We start from the raw sequence: 25,219 nt of genomic DNA on the forward strand, positions 1-25,219 counted from the left end.
TATTGGCTCTCATTGCCATTGTTATCGCAATACCTATGCAGTCGTCTGTTTCAACATCGGCTGCTCTTCACGACTTATTACAGGCGCCGGAATTTTCCAGCCACTGTGGTTCATTAGAAGTGAAATTGGACCGTGTGAGAGGGAAGGAGAATGTGCTTTTAATCTGAAAAGGTCAAAGTTCACGTGCTATTCTGGAGATTCACTGCTCAGCCACGTGGAGCTGGGGCTCTGTGCGAAGACGATGTAAAATTAAACGAAGACAAAGTTCGGGAGCGTGCGGGGCGAACCTTTGATGAGAATCAGGACCCTTCATTTGCAGCCTTTAATCAGTCCAATGAGATCAGACTCACATGTGAGTCTAAAGGTGGTGGGGAGGGGGAGTGAAATGGTGATTAGTATTGATTACCAATGTGCATGTGACCCTGCAGTCGGCCCCTGCATTCTTAAATCAACCCAAATTATTGGATTTACTAATTTCATGCTCGGGGAGAAGTAGCCAGCGACATGAAAATGCCTCCACAATGAGCGGCGCTCCCACCGGGGGGGCCGAGGAAATTGCAGCGACGGGGAAACGTCGAGTCTTTTTGTGCAGATGTGTTGTCGTGAGGGCTGGAATTAACCACGCCGCTTTAAGTCGGGGATGATAATTATTCTGGCTGGGTCTACGGGGAGTAAAGGTGATTCGGGTAGTGTTCTTTCCTCAAATTACGCTTCACGTCACAGCGCTGTCGCCGAGCGATGGCCTCAGCCTGGATGTATATGCGTGTAATTACTTGCAGTTAAGGAAGAAAAGAGGTCCATTTAGGCGGGAAAAAAAAGATGCCCAATTACATGTATACACAATTAATATGCCCGTGGGAAATTGAAATTTTCCTTCAAATGATAAGATTAATTCCTAATTATGGCCACACACACAGTTAATCTACTTTAGCACTAAACCACAATGCAGTGAACGTGTGAGAGGCAGGAGTGGACAGCCTGTGATGGAGGGAATCCGTGTCATTGTGGACCCGGTGAACCCGGACACCCGGGGATGCGACGGTGCTCTGCCGCCATCTGCTGGCTCTGATGTAGAATATATAAACACCACGAGAGTCTCTGGGAGAAACAACTGATTCACTCTGATCCTGTTTTTCTCGATTAGAACAATTCTGAACCACTGTTAAATTTGGATCTGCACCATATTGCACACACTCACAAATATTAGTCCACTAAACATGTCTGGTTTATTCATAAAGGGCAGATAAAGAGAATTTGATGAATATGGTAAAAGACGCCCTATCTCGCAAGAAAGTGAGAAATCTTTCCTGGATCCACACCAAAAATTTACTGAATTCTTTCTTGGCCAATGTCCCATCTCCCATTAAGTTTCATGGAAAACTGTTCAGTTGTTTTTGTGTGATCTTGCTTACAAACACACAGGGGTGAAACATAACCCTCCTGGTGGAGGCAAAGCTGCATATGTACGTCCTGCACTCATATCTGACTTCTTCAGGTTTAGTGATGATGAGAAAGATCAAAATGGAAATGATCTTCCTTCTAGTACTTCACTCCCTCCACTCCCTGAGACGTCCAGGTGCTCAGGCTCTGGATGAACTGAGCACTTTCCCTTATTCTTCTATCATCTTAACATATTGAGTCAAAGGACAAAAAAACTGTAAATATGAGTTGATGATTTTACGACTTAAATGAGATGTTCAGTGATTGAACTGGTTGATAAATGAATCAAGAGAAATAAATCCAGGGACACTACTCAGCAGGTTACACTGTCTGGTTTTAATCTGTGGGAAACATTATTCTCTGACATCTATCTTGTTGGTGCAGTTTGACAGACAGCTACTCAGTACAGCAGTGCCGACAGTTAATATATATATATATATATATATATATATACCCATGATTACAAGCAAAATAATAACAATGTTAAAAAGATAAATATTAGTTTCTGTGTGAAGCGCAGCACGCCTTTCTCTAGACATGTAGCAGTAAGACTGCGTCAGTCTGACTGAATATACAGAGCATCTCACTGGTTCTAGGCAGACACACACACACACACACACACACACACTCACACACTCACACACTGGTTTGTACAGAAGATACAGTGTCGTTTCTGTCCTCATGCGACTGGAGACAGGGAAAGTGCAATTTGCTAACAACGCTGACACTAAACATCCAGGGCAACGAGGACACACAAGTGCACGGCCGGACAGGTGTGTGTGTGTGTACGGCGTGTCCGAGCGTACACGTGTGTGTCCATAAGGAGCGCTGCAGAGCCTACAGAGTAACACATGAGTTCTTCAGGACTCAAATGGAGAGTGACACACACAGGGAAATGACACAGACGGGCATTGAACACGGTTGGTTGTGGTATCTGGAGCTCTTTTACAACACGCACACTGACGCCCACACACACACACCCTCACTCTTACACACAGACCACACGTCGCAGACCCCCGTGCAGCGCAGGGGGCCTTTCACATTGCTCCTGAAGCGTCCGACTCTTTGGGACGGTTGCGTACGACGTGCTCCAGCTGACCGGAGTCCGAGACGTCGTAGCTCGTCTTGTACTTGGCCAAGATCTTCATGAGGGGACGCAGCTTCAGCCACCACTGCTCCTTGGGGATCCTGTGGCTGTAGACAAAAAGGGGAAACCTCATTACTGGGGTCCTAACTCTAACATTAACGTCTGATGGTCACATGTGGAACAGATGTAATGTCTCTTCTGACTGCTGGGGGGCAGTAAAGAGATCAGCTCAGAGTCCTGCTTGGGTCCATTTTTGGAAACCCACAACCCCCCTGCACATTTCTGTCTCATTTAAATCTGGATCCCCCCCAACTCATTACCATATGACCTGTAACCCGACCTCTCCCTGTCATTAAACACACATGTCACATACAAAGCCCCCCACATCAAATGGTACCAGTGGGAACCCAGTGCAGGACTCTGCATCATCATGTCGTATTAGACCAGTGTTCAAATTGACATTTACAATTACTGCAATAAATGAGGTCTCCAACAATGTTTTGTCATCAAATAATCTGCTGTTTATTTTCTGAATAAATTAGAGTTAGAAAACAGTGAAAATTAGCACAGTTCAGAGCCGAGTAGCACGACGCATTTAATAGGACTTGTTGATTGACTTGTGTTGACTGAAAGACTAATCACTTAGGCTCAAACATAAATAAGAATAATTTGCATACTAATTTTCACACACTCATCCTGGTTTTGGCTCCACAGTCAAGAAAACAATGGTAAAATGCGTCTCCTTTTATTATCCATTTTATCACCTTGATCACTCACTGCCTGAAGTTCCTTTACTGTATCATATGTATGCTGTGTATTTAAAGATGGACGAAGCACCGCTGCTTCCTCACACTATACAGAAATGAAGCCAAAATAAGTATTTAAAACCAACCTTATCAGAAACATGAAAACAAATATCAGTGAAATCTTTGAGAAAAAAATACTCGAAATGTACTTTGATCTGTTTAGTTTGGTCTATGTCCCTTTTACAAACATGGAGGAGGTGCTTTATGACCTATACTGCAGCCAGCCACCAGTTGGCGATCAAGAAGCTTTGGCGTCAAATTTGGGAGCGGCCATGTCATTTATATTTATATACAGTCTGTGAGCACTATTCAACAAATAATAAAATTCATAAATGTGAGTTTGTCACTGGCTTGAGTTCAGCTGTTAGCTTTGGTTTCACTTAAAGATTTATGGACACTAGGGACACTCTAACGTGTGCTCCACAGTGACTTTAAGTTCAGTGAGTGTGATACGTACACAAAGTCAGTGTCGCCCTTGAGTTGTACGACCGGCTGGAAGACCAGAGCCCTGCGACGCATCCCCAACAGACAGCAGGTGTCCTCAGTGTTGGCGAACACTCGGCCTGCAGGGAGACACAGCAGCACTTAGTGGTGGAGGCAGGAGCAGGAACGGGTTTTAGATCCCCTCTTTTCCTCTCGCGAACATACAGGACACAGACTTAACATTTACAGTGTGTGGGCGGGGGTTGTACAGCGTGATGACGACTCGTTCCTCTAGCTAGCGGCTACCAGGAAGATTGTGAAGATAACTGTTCCGTAAAGGATCTACAGGGGGACTACAGCTGGGAGGTGCAACTGATACAATGGAAAAGTTGAGAAGGTGATGATACCGGCCCTGTTCAGACATGGTAATAACATCTGTCCTGAGAGACCTGATCTCAAGTTCTCTGATCTCACAGCTCTAGGTTCATCTGTTCACACTTGGTAATAAAACACAGTTGAGCCTCCAGATGTGTCCAGACGTGTGTGCGAGTGTTGGGGCGAGCAAGAGCGAGCGGAGTCGGGAGGGTCTGAATGAATCTTGTGCAGCCGTGAGTAAGACTTTAACAATTTAAGAAAAGTATCAATCATTATGTGGTGACCAGTGCTGATATTGTGGCCACAAATAAATCATCATATGAAAACATGAAAATACATCTGATCTGATGTGTGGCGTAAAAGAAAGACCACCTCCAAATGTGGTTTGAGTGATCAGATCTCAGGATGCATTGAGTGCATTCAGACCTGAGCTGAGCACGTGTGATCAGATCACTGAGGACAGATGGTAAAACCACATCTGAATGGGGCCGAGGACGCGTTTGAGATCCGATCAATCGCTACATGCAACAGAGCAGGGAAGTGAGGTCTGATCACAAGTAAACACTGGAGACACATGTGGAGACGTATGATATTTCTAGTTGTGAACAGACAGACTTAGAGCTGAACACTTGTGGTTGGATCCCCTGCGAGCAGGTCTGAACAGGGCCACAAACTGTCACTACACATAAGCAACTAAAGCAACAAAAAGTGCCACAGAAACACAAAGAAATGTGGGGCAGAGCAGGAAAAAGATTGATTCTGCATCGTAGCTGCACCCCACATGTGCCTGGACAGGCGGTGTGCTTCCTTCAGATGTGGCAGGGAGGCGGAGGGAACGACAGACAGGGACATGGAGCTAAATATGTAAGATGCAGATGGTCATGGAGCCAACATGAAAACAAAAACAAAGATTTACCTTCATCTTATGTCATCCATGTGTTTGGGATATAGACATAAAAAACAAAGAGGAGTTTTGACTTTAATTGTAGTCTTTATACATACACAGTGTGTAACTGTTTATCAGATGTATCACATCATGTATCCGTTAGTGTTATCCATCAGAAAAGTAGATTCCTCTTTAAACTGTTGGGTATAAATGATCAATAATTAACGAAACATCATAACAGACACTGACTCCATGACAGATCTGTGTAAAGTTCTGCTTCACAATGGGCACGTCTCTGCAGGGAGGAGGAGGGGGTCAGCTACCACCACTCATTTGACTCCAGAGGAGTGTTCACTCTACCTTGTCTGAACGTCTCAACCAGCTTCTTGGTGATCCACTGCATCGCCTTGGCTGAGATCTTCGTCCCAAAGTTACGGTCGAACGGAGACGGGGCTCCTCCCTTGGAAAAGGAATCAAGAGGTATCACTCGACCACACAGTGCAACACGAAGACAACACTGAATATCTTATATTTTTAAACTCAGTGATTCCACCCATTCTTCTGTGTCCTGCATCTGTGTTGATATTTTAATGTTTGGCATTTATTTATGTATCTTACACTAAATACTTTTGTGTCATTTCCTTTATCTTTTTACTTTATTTTTATTTTTAAGTAAAATAAGTTGTGTTTGTTTTGCTCCTGATATCCCCAAATCTACATCTCTAAATCTTTATTTGTTCTTTTCTGTATCCCATTAATTCCTGCAGACGCAACCTATTCCCCCCCAGGGCAAAGTGTTGTTTGTTTCCAAACGCACAAAGCCGGAATAAAACAAAGCACGCAGAGCTTTGTTTGTATGAAAAAGCCATTTTGTGTTAATTTTGTCTTTTAGATTGTTTCTCAGTCCTTAGATAAATACTACAACCACACGGCTTTTATATTCAGTTAAGTTTCCTGCGTCACAGGAAACAATGAACGTTTTCATCTAATTTTAGTTGAGACCTAGAATGAGTCTATTCTTAGTCAAACTGCAGCAGCATTAGCAAATCCAGTACAGTCTAACATAATAAAAAAACAACCTTAGTGTATTACACAATACAACACTATTACTAAGAGTTTATAATAGATTAATATCAGGCAGAGGTCACAAGGGAGGAATCCCTCTACCAGGACAGAGAGAAGTTCAATAGATGTTGTGTGTAACAAGCACATCTGTCCCAATGTTGTGAGATGCTACCGCATAATGTTCCACCACTGCCTTCAGAATTTGTCTGAATACTGCTTTAACATCAATGTAATGTTACATCTTAATGTAAGGTAACCTCACTTCCTGTGTGGTGCCTTCAGGTGTCTCCTCAGGTTTGTGTTTTTCTTCCCAGTGGATTTCTTTAAGCTGCCGATTTTCTCTCTTGACAAAACTACACGTTCACTTTTTCCCTCATGTATATTTGAAGTGGGTCCAAATGTCAACCTGTCAAGTTCTTTTCCCTTCACTGTATGTCATAACATTTCTTACAGCCATAGTGTGTAAGCGCATGGGCTGGATCCAGTCTAGCAATGTTGTCAATGTGTTCATGTTGTGATGAAGAGAAAAGTGCAGCACGACAAATGTAAGTTTCGTTATTGAAATTAAAGGTTCAGTGTGTAAGATTTAGGTGAAAAGGATCTATTGGCAGAAACTGAATATAAAAGGATCCTAGTGATGTTTCCACTATTGTGTTTCATCTAAATTGTTCAAATTGTTGTTTTCTTTAACCCAGAATGGACCCTTTATATTTAAATACTTTATATTTACATCAGGAGCGGGTCCTCTCTACGGAGGCTGCCATGTTTTTTACAGTAGCCCAGACAAACTAAACAACTTTTGAGTTTCTATGACAACTGGAGGCTACCACAGGTTCCCTTTCATGTTTGGAAGGTCAGGGTGAGGTGAGGGGGATTCAGCTGCAACATGCAAATTCACCACTAGATGTCACTAAATCCTACATACTGAACCTTTGATGCTATTCTAGATACAAATTTGAGAAACTCTTTATTAGGGTGATGCTTAGTCTGGCAGAATTGTTTGGTATACAGAACGGTAACCAGTATGTTGAGGCCTACCTGCTGCATGTGACCCAGCACATTCTTCCTGCAGTCAAACACTCCCTTCCCTTCTTCAGAATACAGCTGGTAGATGAAGTCTGTAGTGTAGTTCTCGTTACTGTTCTCATTCCTATAAACATACAATACAACAGAACCATTTGAGTCTACATGCACCCATTCAATAGCATCCTGGAGGTTCTCTATATACACACCGCATTTATGTACTTTATTACATCATAATCTGTTTATCTGATTACATCAGTGTTGGATCTGATTATTATTGAATACAAGCTGCTCTGCTTGAAAACATAACATGTGAGCTGGATGAACATAACTTATTCAATGATGTGCAGCAGCTGTTTGTCTTGTACTGAAACAGTTGTCGCTTATTATTACAAATCACAGATAGTCATTGTAAATTTCACCTCTTCTCTATTATCTATTAATTGGAAATTATTTACTTATATATTTCTAAAATATTTACTATATTTTTTTGTCATGATATCATTTTCTTACCTGAGGACCAGTCCTCTTTGAATGCTCGTCTTCATTTTCTCTGTCAGATGCTCAACATTGGCCTGTGGGGAGAAACAGTACATATGTGTAATGCTGACCAGTAGATGGCACTGCTTCAGTGTGAGAGTTCGTGTGTGTGTGTGTGTGTGTGTGTGTGTGTGTGTGTGTGTGTGTGTGTGTGTGTGTGTGTGTGTGTGTGTGGTGTGTGTGTGTGTGTGTGTGTGTGTGTGTGTGTGTGTGTGTGTGTGTGTGTGTGTGTGTGTGTGTGTGTGTGTGTGTGTGTGTGCGCGCTACAGCAGTGAGTGAGTCACCTGCAGGTCTCTGATGTCAAACGGCTCCTCATAGATGTAGGCAGCGTCTGCTCCAGCAGCCAGGCCTCCGACACTGGCCAGGTAGCCACAGTAGCCTCCCATGGTCTCAATGATGAACACGCGTCTCTTGGTCCCACTGGCCGACTGCTTGATGCGGTCACAAGTCTGACACGTGCAAACAAGCTCACGATGTTAGTATATGTTAAGTTATCACTACAAGCTGATCATTGTTAAGCCTTAGTGTAAATGTTCAAGCTACCTCCGGTTAAATGTCTGTCATGTTTAAGATAAGAAAGTGTCAAGAAAATCATATCGAGCAGGCAAGATTGGCAGTCATAGTAAAGTTAACGTAACACATTCCACATGGAAGAACAACGGCAAAACACTTGTTTCAATGCCAACATGCTTATTCATCAATCGGCACAAGAGTCAACTCGCAACATTTCAACATTTCAGGCAGATTCAGGCTAAAACACTGCTTTCACCAGTTAGAGACTGGAGTCCTGCATAAGGATGAGAGAGCACATCAAATGGTAAACTGGAGATTTACAGGTAAATTGAGAAACACTTAAAATCATGTGTAAAGAAGGAAACTATAATTTCTATTTAATCTAATGTTAAAACTATATTTTGATTGTCCAGTGATAATAATCAGTTTAATATCAGGTGTCTGTTATGGCAGTAAAATGTCCACGGTTTCAAATGTTGCAGCAGAGTTTAAGGGGCACTCCAGCTACTTAGTAGAAATGAGGAACGGTCTAACCTTAATAAGAGGTTGAGATATCCTGACTTTGAGGTTCCAAAAACACTGGATCCGACATTTTCCATAATGCGACTTAATGGCATCTTTTCTTCGACTCTGCGTTTATGTGGTGTCGGAATAATATGAAAAATTTGTTCCAGACTGAGAAAATTCAAATGAACATCTGAAGTCAGAACAACAACTCAGAAAGTTGGCGGAAAATTTGTTGTCGGTGTCATCAATTATAAACCAATGAACTGAATTTCACTATAATTATTTATATGCCTGTCACATCCTTTTACTTTGCTCTTCATTGTTGTTCAAATGATTTTCTCACAGAGTGAGTCGTAGTCCTCATGACGAGCTCACTCAGCTGCATGTGTAAAATCAATGGAGTGCCCCCTTTAAAAAAAGTACAGATATTTAGTGTTTGGGTTATTCCTAAACTTGAGGGTAATGTTAGAAGTGTGGTTAGGACTAGCTATGAATTGGGATAAAGGTAGATAGAGGTTGTGGGACACTTTACTGCACTTCTAAAATAGTCTGTTGATTGTAAGCTCTGCACAGATACTTGAGATCATGTGTCATTTTCATCCTCTTTGCATAAGCAATCATGAACAAAGCGCTAAGAAGCTGTGTGCTGGTGGCGTTTTGAATGCCTTACCTCCACGATGGCATTGAGGGCCGTGTCTGCCCCGATACTTAGATCTGTGCCCGGTACATTGTTACTTATGGTGGCGGGCAGCATACACATCGGGATGCATAACTCCTCATGGGTAGCACGAGCCTCATACAGCTGCAGCAGACTCTCAAACGCCTGAAGCGGCAGTATATGAAAACGCATTAGAGCTGCTACTGAGAGAGAGAGGTGGGGGTGAGCCTCTCTCAGTTTGCTAGAGCGTATCCTGCCATTCCGGCTCTTTCCGTGTGATAGCAGCTATGGCTTCCCTTTGGCAGAGAGGACAGAAGTACGAGTAAAGAGATGAAAAATGGGAAGAAGAGAGAGAAGGAGTACAAGGACAGTGATTGAGATACAGTAGACGAGAGGGAAGACAGACAGGAAAAGATGGAGGAAGAGGAGAGGTTGTTTTTGAGCCTCGGCGGCTCGATGCAGTGACAATGAACAGGGCAACCACGTGACGTCAGCCATATCTGCTGTGACAGTGCGTTATATGCAGGCAGGCAGGACAAGCACTGATCGAGTCAGCACACACAGGAAGAGGAGGAAATCAAGACTGTGGACGAGCCAAGATTCAGGCTCACGGAGGATTTTCTGTTTAAATTCCCACTGGTTTTATTGAGTTAAATTTATGTTAGTTTGAATTACGCTTGAAACAAAACAGCAAGAACAAAGCTGTTTTATTTTCATATCTATTATTATTCACAAATAAAGTCAAATCAGTGTGATGTTAATGAATCATCAGTCTACATGCTAGTCCATATTAGCAGTACTACAGGCTGTTAGTTTGTGTTATGTAGCTGTGCAGTATATGTAAGATAATTAGAACGACGTCACACCTACATGCTCCACTCATCTTGAGGTTAATGATGTGGCAGGACACGAACACACAGTCGGGGAGAAGGGCAGGCAGAGCAAACATGGCGGCCATGACACATGTGCACCTCACAGCATGCCTCCATTTTGCCACTCGCTTACTTACCTGACTGGGAAGGGAGCGGCGGCTTTACCTTTACCAGCCAAGCCTCACAGGACAGACATGTCTTTCTATGCTGAATGTCTTGTGTTTTTAGAGAAACTTTTTCACCAGATGTAGCCGACAGATGCCATGTTCACAGGAAATCCTTCCAAGTGATCCACAGTGATTTGTCTTTTTCGAACACTGGCTGGTTGGCTATGTGATCGTGTTGGTGGAAATCAGGGTTTGTCTGCTTAAGTGCATGTGTGTGTGGGTGCTTGCTTTATATGTATCTGTGTGTTGTAGGGATCAACTATTCTTGTTGCCAGACCCCATCACTTACAGTAGTGATGGCGTTCAGAGCCGTGTCAGCGCCAATGCTGAGGTCTGAGCCCGGCACATTGTTGGAGACTGTGGCTGGGACCATGACCATGGGCACACAGAACTCGTCATATTTCCCGCGCGCCGTTAACAATTCCAGCAGTGACAGGAAGGCCTGCAGGGCAGAGCCGAGGGCTTTAGTGTGGGGGTGGAGGGTGGAACCTCAGCAGGTTGGGTTTAGTTTGAGAGGTGCTACTTGCAGGCACAAGGAAGGAAGGGGAGAGACAAAAGTGGAGCGTGCCAAGGGGAGGAGCCAAGTCTATCACAACGGACAGCAGCGAAACAGACAGGTACAACTCCACACACACACAAACGTACACACTCTCAGAAACATACACACACACACACATCCGTACACACACACACATCCGTACATACACACACATCTGTACATACAGATGAAAGTAATTTACTTGCATACATCACAGGAATATTAAAGCTGGTGGGCATCTAAATGGGAGAGCGTGAAATGACTGGAAGAAAAACAGCTGATCCGTTTCCAAATACAATTAAATGATAATATTATTATTTATAGTTCAATTACAATGTAGGGTGACTTTTTAATGCAAATAATGCATAAGCCTTAAGTTCAGGATCATATTTTCTCTCCACACATTTATATTTAAAGCACTGAAAATCATTACTGAACCAACTGTATAATGCAGCTACTCTCATTAGCTCTACTGAAGCATAGCTATGCATATGACTATGTATGTAGCTGTTTGGTGATGAGCTGACATTAAATGGGACAACACTGATGGACAGGATCAACACTGTTAGCATCAAAATACATATACGTAAATATAATAAATATAAATCTTTTAACTGTATACTGTTAGCATTGATTCTAACTTCTAACATCGTATAATATCGTATTTGAACTAGTGACATCAATTCAAAACTCAGGAGATAATAAGCTTATGGATAACAAATGTAAGAGAATGTAACTTCGTCATTAAAATTTGAAACGTACCTCGAATCCACCAATTATGAGCAATGCATTAATGTTGTTCTTTCTCATCTGCTCAGCAATTTTGTCAACATGCTTTGCAGGGAGAGTTCTGAAGACAGAAACAACAAGAGAAGCAACAAGATTATTATTTATCACTAAATCATTTTTAATTTAATGATCAGATCTATGCACAGCTGAAACCGTTACCTTTTGGTTCCCAGTAGAGATCCACCCTGTCCCGTCCATCCTCCAACATCAGCCCATTTAATCTCCCTGATCTGTGGGGAACAAAACACCAATGTGGAATCTTACACGTCTTGTTGGGCCTAATAACTTAATTCCATAACATTTTAAATCCTTTATTAACCCCCACTATCCATGTCTGAGTGTTGCTGAAACCTGTAGTTAAAGTAAACAACAATCTATTAGCATTACAATTCATGAATACTACACCAAGGGTTGTTTCTATGTTGCTGTTGGTCCATTTCTCACAAACCTCTGTACACTCAAAAAGTTTTGTGTGAGCTACAGTTTCTAACACGTCGTCCCGGGGTCTGAGTGCAGAGATTGTGTGGATGTGAGTAAATTTTCTGGACACTCTCTCACATATGAAACAGAGGAAGTGGAGCGGTGAGATCACAGAGGTGTGCAGCAGAGAGTTCCAAAGCACTGAAGTATAGAAATTCATTACTCTCACTCATCTAATCTCCCAAGGGGTTAGTTCAGCTCTGTCTGATTTCAGCTGGCAGGGACACACACAGGGTGTTGAACTAACCAGTGATACAGGAAACATTTTAATGAAGATAAAAGGTCAGATTGTTTTATTAACTACTCTGTATATATGACATATATATGGGATGAGGGATTTAGGATTTCTAAGTGGGAGAGGTTCACAAAAGGATACAAGAGGAGTGGAAAACAAAAGTGCAAAATAGTCTCAGATGACAGCCCACATTAAAGCTTTACACGATACACTTCCGTTCACACACACACCTACTACTGTCTGCTTTTACCCTTTTGTTCAAAACAAAACACTCCCTCCATATGTCAGTGTTAGAAAAGGGGGGGGTCGTCCCACTTAATCATTCCAAAAGCGTTTTAATCATAACACTCTGCTGCCCTCTGTCTATTCACTGTAGTACTGCATGAGCTTCGGCTGAGCAGGGACTAAATGCGGGAAATTGGTTTACATCAATCTGGGGAGATTATCCTCTGCGTTTCCCTCATTATTCTTCATTCAGGGAGCTAACAGTGATTGTGTGATGCCTGCCTCTCATCAAGCTAAGCCAATTCTCCTATTATTCTCTATTGATTAAAGTGTGACAGTAATACACATTATATTTAAGCTGTAATAGTTAAATTTTGATTATTGCCGGATGTGCGACTCCCCTGGGAGATTTGAATGGCAATAGTAGAGTGTACGTGCCAGTAAATCAGTGCTGGAGTACCCACCTGTCCCTTAGATAATCCTTCGAACCCATCGCTGACGGCGAACATCTTGTGCCCCTCAGAGATGCCCACCCTGACAGCCGAACGCACCGCAGCATTCATGCCCGCCGCAGGGGCACCGACATTCAGCACTGCCACATTGAAGTTGCTCTGGAACATGTGAAATGTGATGTAGATAGTTTTATCTTTGCGAGACAGTTTATTTCAGATTTTGTTATTCACGCTCTGCAGAGTGAATCAATAAACGAATCCTGGTCTGCACTCGGCTACATGCTGCGCCTACTGTGGTCATTATCGCAGATGCAGCGGGAGCCAAACCCTGAGGCGAGCTCTACAGCATGGAGTCTGCCACGCTGCCTCCACACCTCGCTGATCCTCAGTGTGAGCTGCCTCCTCTAGAGCCACAGCAGCCGACTAAAGCGGCTCCCGACAGGGTTGAACAAGTCATCCCTCAGCGGGGGGGTCGGGGACCAGGTGTCATCTGATATCACTGAGGCAACCTGGGCCCCATATGAAGAGACCAGTGACTACAGTTATAGTCTTCACAGCAAATACACTGTGGATATCACCAGACTAATAACAAGTCATCTTATGTTTCTATTGAGTGGCAGGAAATAACTGACACTGTCTGACGGATGCTAGCATAACAAGCATGCTATAGTTAACCTCTTTGCAGAAGTCTTCTTTTGATAAAAGAGATCTGAAAATAGCAGTAGCACAGAACAACATGGCTGCAGTAGTTGAGTCATTATGTGTAGGGACAGAGCGATAAAATATTTAACGTCTAAGTGTCTCAGGGAGGCTAATTCGACTCTCTGAAAACAACCTGCACAACAACCTGCACTCCAGGCACGGTGGAGGCTCCTGGTGTGTCTGGGACATACTGTATGACAGAAACAGTAGTTTCACCTTTGTCAGCTCCTAGCACACACATAAACACACAGAGTAAATGTCACTGTGTCATGAGGTGACTTACAACTGGCAGTTCAGATTCTGGTTTACGATGAGCCAGAAGTTTGTACGTCTTCAAGTTGTTTTCAAAACTCCTGCAATAAAACACAGGACACTAGGTATGTTCACACAAATGCATGGATTAGTTTCAATCGTCAAGATTCATGATAGCAAACAAATAGCAATGCTTTTTGAATCGTCTGCATCCCTAATTGTGAATTTTCTGCTGATTGTTGACTGTATCCAGAGTTAAAACAAGTCTGGTGGTGTTTCTAAAATAGCACCTGTCTGCGGCTTAATGTCTACAGAGAGCAACATCAAACTGATGTCTTGATCTTGAGTGAAGTGATGGCTTTGGGATATCGGATTGGTCGCAGCAGGACGTCAGTCATACCTGCCCCGAAGCTTGACAGCCTCCTCAAACCGCTTCTCGTCCATGGCCTTCTGGACCTCCTGAGTCTGAGAGAAAACAGTGTTTTCAGTTTGAAATCAGTATTAAGTCATTCATATCCTGTTCTGCCCTGTTTTGTTTATATCTGTGAAATAAGTGATATTACGGTGTTTATTACAAACATAACAATTGGTGCATGTAAGACAAAATGTCTTTGTAGTGTGCAAAGAAAAGAAACATGTCATCTGTTATAACCCAAATGCAAACTAGTATGTAACCTTGTTTGACCTGTGATAAAACTGACTGCTATCTGCCCTTTAGAGCCATGTGCGTTTCAAGCCTGAGTTTGTCATCTTTGTTGGTTTTTAACAAATTAACCCTAACCCTAATTTTGTGAAATGGCAATGATTTACAATGAAAGCCAGATGTTTAAGCTATCTTTTTTTTCATGTCTATCTGCTTCACAGGCTGAGAAATATTTTTTTTTGTAAAAGTTGGCAATTCTCTTAGCTCTACAGAAAACCCTGAGGTTTTAGGTTGTTTTTAAACAACTCGTAGGTTTTAGATTTTGTTTTTATTCTGCGCTTAGTTCTTAATGGGTTAAATCTAAAAACAGAAAACAGAGGAAACAGTTTCTTCCGAGTGCTGTCACAGTCCAATCAACTCGAGCGAGTATACCAAGAGAGATCCTTTTGTGCGTTTCTGTGGTGATGGGCTGCTATTACATCATCACCATCATGCGGGCATTCATTGTCAATCCTGCCAAATGCTTTGGGTAATCATTAACCAGACCCACCAGCCTCTCCAGTCTCCAACAATGCAACTCTCTTGTGAACATTAGTGGCACTCCAGACCCAATGGGCTGTGCTGTTTGTAATCATTACTTAAGCTCCTCCAACCTCGTCCCCATTGACTCTGCCTCTCTGAGTCATTCCTGAGTGCTTGCGTTGATATTTAATTGTGTGTGTGTGTGTGTGTGTGTGTGTGTGTGTGTGTGTGTGTGTGTGTGTGTGTGTGTGTGTGTGTGTGTGTGTGTGTGTGTGTGTGTGTGTGTGTGTGTGTGTGTGTGTGTGTGTGTGTGTGTGTGTGTGTGTGTGTGTGTGTGTGTGTGTGTGTGTGTGTGCCCTGTCTCCAGCCCAGACCAGTACTTACCATCTGCACACACTCCATCAGAGGCAAACGCACCGATTGGTTCCCGCACAGAGACACCACACAGGCTGGCGTGTTGGCTGTGGTCTCTAGCAGGGCAAAAACAGCCTCCACACCCATACGACTGGCCTGTGTGAGCAAACACACACAATTAAATAAAAAATGCATTATCCTCATTTTCTCCCTTATATGCATAACCACTTGTCAAGTTTTAATTTCTGGAGAAAAAATATTTTTTGAGCTTGTTTGAAGCAAACCCGAAGGGATGAGCTGCTCACTGCCTGCGATGAAGTGCTGCACATGCTGAGCCATAAATCTGTTAATGTACTTAACCTAAAACCTGGAGCCATTTCTCTTCAGACACACAGGATTAGGCAGGAAATGCTCTGGGAAGCTGAACCTTTCCTAACAAACCTCAAATGAAGAGCTCACAGATAATGTCTGCATTAGCTTTAATGTAAACAATATAGAGCTTCTACTATAAATGCTACAGTGAGAACAATATGAGCACTATAGGTAAAGTGAGTCAGATAAACCTGAACAGGCTAATGGTTCAAATATTGGTGTACAGCCACTTTTCTAGCAGGGCTGCAAACAAAAAATTATTAACTTGATTAATTTGTGAAAAAGATCCCAGATATTTAGTTTGGTATCATGTGACAAAGAAAGCAACAAATCCTGATATTTGAGAAGCTGCAACCAGCATATGTTTGGTTATTTTTTGAAAAATGACTCACTGAAAAGTGATTAATCGATTATCAGAATAGTTACAGATTAACTTTCTCTACCATTAATTCACACTTTGAGTTGAAGTGGTGCACATACCAGGATGCGGTCAAAAGCAGATGGGGTCCCTCCTCTCTGCACGTGACCCAGAATTGTCACCCGCGTGTCGAAGCCCAAACATTTGACGACAAGCTGGGAGGATGAAACATACAGGGCTTAGCAGTGATCATGGAAACTTGTGATATTATTCCTTTCATTCTAACGCACCCTTAATGTGAAATGATACTATTGCATCTCAAGCATATTTATAAAACAGCTTAAGGTAAAATGAATGTACATGCAAAACTCCATACACACATGGATACACATCACACACTGAAACACCAACATCACAGAAAAGCTGAAGAAAAGGGGAAGCACAGGCAAGCCATTCTAATTTTTCAGTCATGTTAATAGGGGGCTGTCAGCTTGTGCTGCATATTACACAGGGTCCCAGGCAGGAAGTGCTAAATTAAAGAGAAATACTCGGTAACTGAAAGATGAAAATAAAATACTTTACAAATGAAGGACAGTTAGTTGAAGGTAGTAAAATACAGTGAAAACCCCTGTGAGCAGATTTACAGTAAACGTGTGGAAACGTATGGAAACGTATTCAACAAACTATGTGTGAAGCTTTTATAAATGCATGACATTTGAGGGTACAAATGTCTGGGGGTGAGATTAAGTGAGGGTGTCCACTCGGGGTCTGACAGCAGGAGCAGTAGTATGGTGAAAGCCGTCTTACCAAACTAGTGTGTCGGACAGAGCATTCCAGAAACAACAGCAACAAAGCCACACCAGGGCAGCAGTACAGTGGTAGAGTTCATACAGGAGGCAGTCTGAGCTTGAACTGGCCACACTCGCACACAACGCTCCGTACTTACATCCTTAATATAGTCAGTGGTAATGGGCTTGTTGCTATGATCAATCGCCCCTTCGGCTACAATTATGATATTCAGCCTTTTCATCCCTGCTCGGTTCTATAAGGAGTTGGGGGAGGGGGATTGGTGGAGAAACAACATGACAGAAAAATTGAGACTGTGGCTGTGACGCAGGCTTTCAGAAGCACAGGAGGGCCCTGACGATGCCGACAGCCCCAGGAGCTGCAAACAGATATCTCTCAGGATAAAAGCTGCCATGTCATCGCAGCTTGTGTTTGCACTTTGTAATCAGCAGTGTGCTGCAGGCCTTATTTCCTGTCATCACTGTGTTATCATAGGTCTCGCATACAGCATTTTAAGCCGAGTTCACACTACACGACTTTCAAAGCCGTCCGATCGCTGTGCAGCTCACACTACACGACTGACTGGTGAAGGGGGTAACAAACTCGCAATCTTTCACCAGGAGAAACCCCCGACTGGTCTCCACACTACGTTAAAGGTTTAGTGTGTAGAATTTAGTGACATCTAGTGGTGAGGTTGCATGTTGCAGCTGAATACCCCTCACCTCACCCTCCCCTTCCAAACATGAGAGAGAACCTGTGGTAGCCTGCAGTTGTCAAAACAACTCAAAAGTTGTTTAGTTTGTCCAGTTTGGGAACCTCACCACAACATTAACCTTCAACCAGTATCTGATTGACTAGAGTTGTCCCTGACTACATATCTAGCAGGTTGGAATCTAATGTGTCAGCGAGCCACTCTAATCGCTTCTTTGAAGAGTTCACACATAGCGACTGCCTATCGAGCTCCAATCGGGGGCTGTGGTCACCCACATGCAAAACTCGTCTGTGAATGTCAATTCGGACTGAAAATCGTATAGTGTAAACAAGGCTTTACCTGAGGGAAGATTTGTTTTTTTCCACTCCTAACAACATCCTGTTAAAAAATATATATATTTAAGGATGTTTTGGGCTGTTTAGGTTGAGCTGTTTTCCATCAGTCGGGTCTCCATGCTTCTGGCTTCCCCTTTCTTTACATTCAGGTACTCACTTCCTTGACATAACTAGAGGTTATAGAATTCCCGTGTCTGTCTAGGGCTCCCTCTGCAACTATGATTATGTTCAGCCTTGTGCCTCTGGAACGGGTCTGAATCGTAGATTGTATTTACAAACCAGAAAAAAAACACAGTCAGACAACTGAGACTTAACACTTTCCTCCACATCAGTCTTCTCTGATCTGGATTTACTCCTTGGAGATAAGCAGAACACTGGAAAGTTAAACAATTAACACCCAGCGTGCAGGCTGATACAATACGGTTCACTGGGTTTACTGTGGGGAGATCAGTGAGATGGTGTTACCGCAGACAGTTTCTGACACATCTTGTCCTCCCAGCCGTCCTCTGGGGGCATCTCCGGGATCAACACCCAGTCTGCCCCACAAGCGAGGGCACTCACTAAGGCCAGGTAGCTGCGATAAAAAAAAACACACAGACAGAACAGTGCGTGTATAAACACTGTATGTGATACGAGTCTCCGTTTCTGTGGAATTATAGTTTTCATATAAAGTTTGTATGAAATCCACTCTTACCCACAGTGTCTGCCCATGACCTCCAACACAAATGTCCTCTGGTGACTGAAAGGTAAGAGCAGAAAAATATCACTGGTTACGGAGGAATGTAACTAAAGGACCCATGTGCTGGGGAACAGGCATTTGACTGATGACGGCAAATGGAGCAGAATCCAGCCTATATGTGGTGAAATATTCCACTGCAATACTTTTCATTACCATACATGTCCATTTATTTGTCTGACCTTAATGTATATGGTAAGACAAGTGGAAAAAGTCAAATCATTTCTATTCCCAGACCCGGAAATAGCTACAGGGAAACATGCCTGACATGCCGACAGTGAAGAGAATGTTTTCTTTGGCTTCTTTATTTTCCTCCAGATACAACATGGCCTTAAATTGGATTAAGAGTGGTGAGCAGCTAAATATGTTGCACAGATGTCCATGTTTATCCTGACATTTTCACAACAAGAGGCTCTGACACAGTCATGGACTTTGCACTGTTGCTGATGGCCTCACCACATTAAAGGATACACCTGCTCTGCCTCCACCACCTCACCTCTGTGCGGTTGTCATGATTGCGTCCACCACCTCTATGATTCTGTGCAAAGCCGAGTCTGTGCCGATCGTCATGTCAGTGCCGCAGAAGTCGTTATCGATGGAGCCGACCATCCCCACGATGTGGAGGGCGGAGTTCTTCTGAACAGCTTCGTCCTCGATCAGACCTAAAGGGATCCGCAGGTTATTTTACAGTCGTTCAGACAGGTTACTCTCACAGCTTGTTGACATAATAGCAAAGAGTGAGCAGGAATGGAAACTGATGAGCTCAGGAAAAAACCTTAACACGGCTTTGTTTTGAAAGAAACATCAATGATTTATACCATAAACCCCTTCAGAATATTTTACTGGATGTTATCTTTACTGTCAGGAATTACTGTCACTCTTATAAATATTCTAACTATGTCACATATCTCCTGAGTAAACAGAAGGTTATATTAAGCAACTCCACTATAATTTACAGTGAATATCTTTTATAAAAATATAGAATGTAAATGGGAATTATCTACTAATCAGAAGGAGTTGGGCCTTTTGGAAAATTTTCAAAAGTCGTATATAATTTGAATATTGAAAAATAAATAAATACTATTCATATATGTATTTCTATTGATTTTATAGATGTGTTTGGTCTGCAGCTCAACCTCAGCCTTGCTGGTTTAAGTCAAAATGATTATTAACAGATCATTTCCACTAATCTATAAATAAATCATTGAGAATATAAGACGAGATGTTGAATATCCCTTGATATTGATATAAATAGACAGGACCCCTGAATCTTTAGAGGAGCAGCATGATGCTCCATATTAATGATAGGTTACGTTTTATAAAAAGTAAAAAAAAATATGATTAGAATATTAAATATAATAAGGAAATGCATTCAAATGGGATTAAAGAGGAGGATTGACAGCCCTACAAAGAGTTTGAAAAGGAACAGTTTCTGTCATCAGCCAGAATGAGAAAAGAGAACAAAATAAGTGACAAAAAAAGCCTATACCCAACAAATATCTGACAGTTACCTCTATATATAAAATATTAATACTGTCAGGTTTTGTATTGTCAGGTAAGAAAGTAGCACCAAGGAGGGGCCTTCATCTTTCCTCTGTACCTTGGCCGACCAGCTCCGACAGCAGTCCACTCCATTCCTCCCTGAAGAGGTTGGCTCCGGTCAAACTGCCATCCCCGCCGATCACACAGAGGTTGGTGATGCCGTACTGCACCAGGTTGTGAGCAGCCTTCAGGCGTCCCTCATGAGTGCGGAACTCTTTGCAGCGGGCGCTGCCAATAACTGTCCCACCCTTGGGGCAGACGAGTGGGAACAATGATAAGCGATGACCTTTCTACCCACAAAAATAGCCTCCTGTTTTAGGGACATGACCAGCATGTTCCTCTATAACAGATGAGGGAGCAACTGATTCTGTAGCCCCGGCAGTAACTGCATTAGATGTGTGGAATGCTGCCCATGACAATTACTCACCACTTGTAGCATGCTGGAAACACTTTCCCATGTGGCTTCCTTTATGTTCTCCCCACCGTCCACCATACCCTGATATCCCTGATTCAGGAAAAAAAACAGAAGAACAGGATAAGCTTCCTGGTGAATAAACAAATCAAACACCTGAGACGACCTTGAGGGAAATAGCTGGAGTCGTGTGCAGTGTGCACTCTAAACTGCAGCACAAGTATTTCAACTGCAAGCAAGATCAAACAACAGTACAAACAGTATGGGTCATTTGGAAACTCAATAAATACATATGGATGACTACACGTTTGCCCATCCTCGATGTCCTGAATCGTGCAGGAGAACACCCAGAGTACTGTGGTGCCCGAGTGGGAGGGGGCGTTTCACACAAGGCCTCATGTCATGTTATGTAACAACACAGTGAGCGAGCAGGACCACCACATTCACAGATGTGCTGGGATCACAGGATGCGCAAGCACCAAAGCTCCTCTAACATCTGCTACATCCCTGTATATACACATCATGCATATAGACTGAGAAACTTCTGTTTATAATGTGCAACAAAAGGGACAAGATGCCCTGTCATGAGATGTAGTCATTTAAAATACATCTTTGACTTTCATCCAGCACCTTTCATACACGTTAGTACTTCACAATTGAGTGATGAGCAAAAACTAAGTCAAACAAATAAAAATGCTGACAATGAAATACAGAATAGATTTTAAAACCTCTAACAATAAAAATATTGGGCTCACCTCATGAATGAAATAAACTTTTGCACCCACGTATAACCCCATTCGCACGACAGCACGAACAGCAGCATTCATCCCTGAAAGACAGAGAATTAAATGTCAAAATCTGAACCATAAAACAAGCACAGTGCTGTGATGAGCAGGGTAAGTAGCTGAGCTGTGGGGAGAGACACAACCACACGGCTTTCAGCTATAGCAGATACGATCTTGATTTACATGGCCGTTTATTTCACCTCTGTCGCAGAGTCTGTCACTGCAGTTGTAAAACTTTATCTCCCTCTCCTTAAGTATTTAGGTGTCTTGAATGTGTTAGTGTGTGCAGAAGCAAAGGCTGAGTGTGTGTTTATTCCGTCAATCTGTGGCTGGGACCATTTTATTTCTCACCACAGCAGCACACAGCCATTTTTGGTCAAAAGTATTTTCCTGCTGCTTTGGCCTCTCATTTACTCTGTGGTTAGTCCCAGTGAACCCAGTGACCACTGAGACGCAGCTCTGTGACTTGAATGTCAATGGTAGGTTAGCTTAAACACTGGCATAGAGAGAGAATAGTAGATAATGCTTTACCCACAACAGGCAGGCTGGAACTTGGCTGAGTGAAGGCGATATAAACAACAGAAGAAAGGACTGTTTCTTTTCTCTTTAGCTTGTAAGGCAGCCAAGTGTTGCTGTTACCAAGCAACATGCCTTAAGACCATCAGGGCAGTGGGAAAGACGTTATTAAAGAATTAGACAGTGAAAATCTCTAAGGTACAGTATACAGGAAGGTAAAATAAACATGGTCTTTACATATGAAGTTACAGAACCAGCTATTCACCATACTGCCAAGTGCAGCAGCCCGTGACCTACTGCCCTGTTACATAACTGCATTCAACTGAACAGCAAATTCAGCAAAGAGAGAGGAAACTGGATCTGAATAGGGGAAGAGAAACCAAAATTTAAACATCATATAAGAGGTTGAAAGTCCTTATTGAAGCAGACAACCACAAAGTTTGTCCGTCTCATTCTGCATGACTGACACGTTCTCCTGCCTGAGTGAGTGGAAGGACTAAAGCCAAGGCTACACAATACCCTGTGACACTGGCGTTCAGCTCCTGTCATGCATGCCGCCACCTCATTGGTCTCCTGTGGGGCCAACTCTATGGGCTCTTTCTTTTCTTCTATGTGCATGCATATTGTAATGGAAGTTTTCTGACAGCAGCTGATGTCTTTTGCAGAAGAGTTTAATGTGGACTTGATGCATCAAGGAGACCAGAAGGTGGAACAATATACAAACGCTAACAGAGTAACATGAGCAATTGTCACCCCCCCCAAGTCTGAAGATGTCTCACGCAGCATCCCAGTATATCTTCCTCTACTTGCGTCACAAAAGAGTTGAAGTTTGGTGCCTCTCTGTCTGGGGCACCTGAATTAGATTTGAAAGTCCATAGACACTACAATGTACTGCTATTTGGCCACATCATCTATAACCTCACCTTGGAATTACCAATCACATTTGAGCCCTAACAGTCTGTGTGATGAGCAAAAGAGGCAGAACACATTCACCAAAATGCATCAGCCATCAACTTTTTCATCTGTCTGCATTCATGAGCAGATAACTGTTGATAAAGACGAACCAAAACATAAACCAACATAAACGAAAACTGTAAACTGTGTACGGTGAAGTAAGGACTGGGCCTGGATATCCACTGTCTACACTGGAAGCCCCAAAATATTGGCTGTTGCCCCCAGGAGCTAATTTAATGTCAGGTGATGGCCAATGGGCTTTTAAGTGCTTTATGCTGCAGTGTTACAGCAGCAATAGTTTCAAAGACAATAGTAATAACACAACAACAATAAGTTGTTACTAGTACTAGTATAAACGTAGGAGGAAAATATTGAAAAGTAATAACACCAAATACTATTGAGGGATCTGTCTGAATTGGTGTGGTGCTGTGTAATCAGGAGGGTTTTAAATAGAAACTTTAAACCAGAACCACCACTTTATTATGCTATGAGCTCCTCTGTGCCTGAATGAACTGTAGCACATTAAAAACACAAGTTCAACACTTTGATCAGCACTTCTGGGTTTTCACAGAATACTGATCAGCTCCTCTCACAATCAATAGCACAGCTCGAGTTTCACAGAGATGACACGATTGCATCGCTTTCAAACCTGCATACGTGCTTTCTATGGAGATTACCCCTCATAAGATTATAACGCGCTTCATATGGCTTTAGTAGGCGTGTTGCTGTCACCACATGACCACGGCTTCCTGCCTTGACACGTTGTATGCGGCTCATCACGTACACAGGATGCAGGCATCCCACCGCTGGACACTGCTGTTGTAACCCCCGACCTCAGGCCCCGTCGTCCCCCTGGATCTGACCGTCACGATCCAGCGATGCAACTTAATCGGACTGGGAGTTTATTAAATGACAACTGGGGCTCGTCCACCGTGGTGCAGTGATAAATACTAGCATGTGACAGCCCGGCTCGGCTCGGCTCGACCTTGGCAGACCTCTGAGCTGCTGTCACGCTGCGCAGCCACAAAAAAAAGAGCCCCAAACTCAGTGACGGGGGCGGGGGATGCTGTTAGCTAGCAGGAGTTAGCATGCTAACCCGCGGGCTTCCTGGGTTAATGGTGCAGGGAAGCGATACCGAGTTTCCCCCCCGCTCTTCTCTGGGTGTTATTAGAGACCGCGGACAGGCCCGGGGACCAGCCGTCCGCCCCCCCCCCCTCATGCGGGCCTGTCCGCGCTCACAGCCCCGCTCCTGTGGAAGTGTGTGTCCGGACACTTTTACCTTGAGCATCTCCTCCGCTCGTCAGCACCGCGATGGCTTTGCCCGCGCCCGACAGGTTCTCGAAGAAGATCTTCTTGGTGTCCGGCTGCGCCATTTTCACGGTCTCTGTCCCAGTTCCTCTTAATTAAAATGACACAACAGACCGACAACGGGATAAACGTGTGCTTTAGTGATGAAGGGCACCGGTCGTCCGCCCCCTCTTCCTCTGTTCGCTCTCTCTTCCTCTCTGTTCCGCATCTACGCGTCTATTTGCACGGAGAGATTGTGCAGAGCGTGACTGACGTCGCCACGAACCAATGGGAGCTCGGTTTTAGTGGCCCGGCTTTGATTTTGAACCAATGGGGTGGTAAGAAGCGGATTTGTGGGCGGGACGTCATCCCCGGTGTCAGATGAAGTTGAAGGGTATAAACCAGGATCCAAAACAAAGTTGATCTGACCAGATCTCCGTGTAGAGAACAAGTGGAAGGCAACAGTTACACACACAGACACACACACTGCTACTGTGATACAACGATGGGATGGCCGCGTTGCAATGCAGCAATTTACAGGTGACAATCTATTAAAGCTGCAAGCAGCAATAAAAAGGCCTCAGATCTTTGTGCATGTGGAGGCAAGGATCAGGTGCCACTGTGGAAATGAGTCAGAAGCATAATGATCTTTGAATTCTGCACAAAGGGGAAAACGCTTCTGTTGTGGGAATGAATCGTGCACATGCAGGTGGTGCACAGGGATCTTTGCTGTAATAAATTGTCTTTACGTATAAACGTGTGTCATAAAGACATGGTAAAAAAAAATGAAGAAGAGAAGTGATTATTTAGGCATGGCTAACAAAGCCTGCTGTCTGTGACACACACACACACACACACACACACACACAC

General features: G+C 43.3%; 1 protein-coding gene across 7 annotated transcripts; it reads right to left on the reverse strand.

Annotated features, from left to right (window-relative positions):
* Positions 1–1,753: 1,753 nt before the first annotated feature.
* Positions 1,754–24,605, reverse strand: pfkpa (phosphofructokinase, platelet a). Of its 7 annotated transcripts, none has more exons than XM_047337844.1 (23): positions 24,342–24,605; positions 21,563–21,636; positions 20,823–20,900; positions 20,454–20,643; positions 19,350–19,515; positions 18,812–18,856; positions 18,583–18,691; positions 17,231–17,326; positions 16,407–16,499; positions 15,585–15,710; positions 14,436–14,500; positions 14,067–14,136; positions 13,094–13,240; positions 11,849–11,919; positions 11,663–11,750; positions 9,336–9,488; positions 7,930–8,094; positions 7,619–7,680; positions 7,121–7,232; positions 5,378–5,477; positions 5,048–5,053; positions 3,791–3,896; positions 1,754–2,634 (listed from the first exon to the last, which is right to left on the reverse strand). In XM_047337844.1, exons 1-23 carry the CDS (start codon positions 24,433–24,435, stop codon positions 2,478–2,480), a joined length of 2,373 nt encoding a protein of 790 aa, XP_047193800.1. In that variant the 5' UTR covers positions 24,436–24,605; the 3' UTR covers positions 1,754–2,477. The 7 variants fall into 7 exon arrangements, with proteins under 7 accessions (XP_047193800.1, XP_034998446.1, XP_034998444.1 ...); XM_035142555.2 differs by lacking the exon at positions 9,336–9,488 and adding an exon at positions 10,652–10,804 and having other exon boundaries at positions 24,342–24,604; XM_035142553.2 differs by lacking the exons at positions 9,336–9,488; positions 17,231–17,326 and adding exons at positions 10,652–10,804; positions 18,275–18,370 and having other exon boundaries at positions 24,342–24,604.
* Positions 24,606–25,219: the final 614 nt, after the last annotated feature.

This window comes from Hippoglossus stenolepis, chromosome 19 (genome assembly GCF_022539355.2).
Source record: "Hippoglossus stenolepis isolate QCI-W04-F060 chromosome 19, HSTE1.2, whole genome shotgun sequence".
NCBI lineage: Eukaryota > Metazoa > Chordata > Actinopteri > Pleuronectiformes > Pleuronectidae > Hippoglossus > Hippoglossus stenolepis.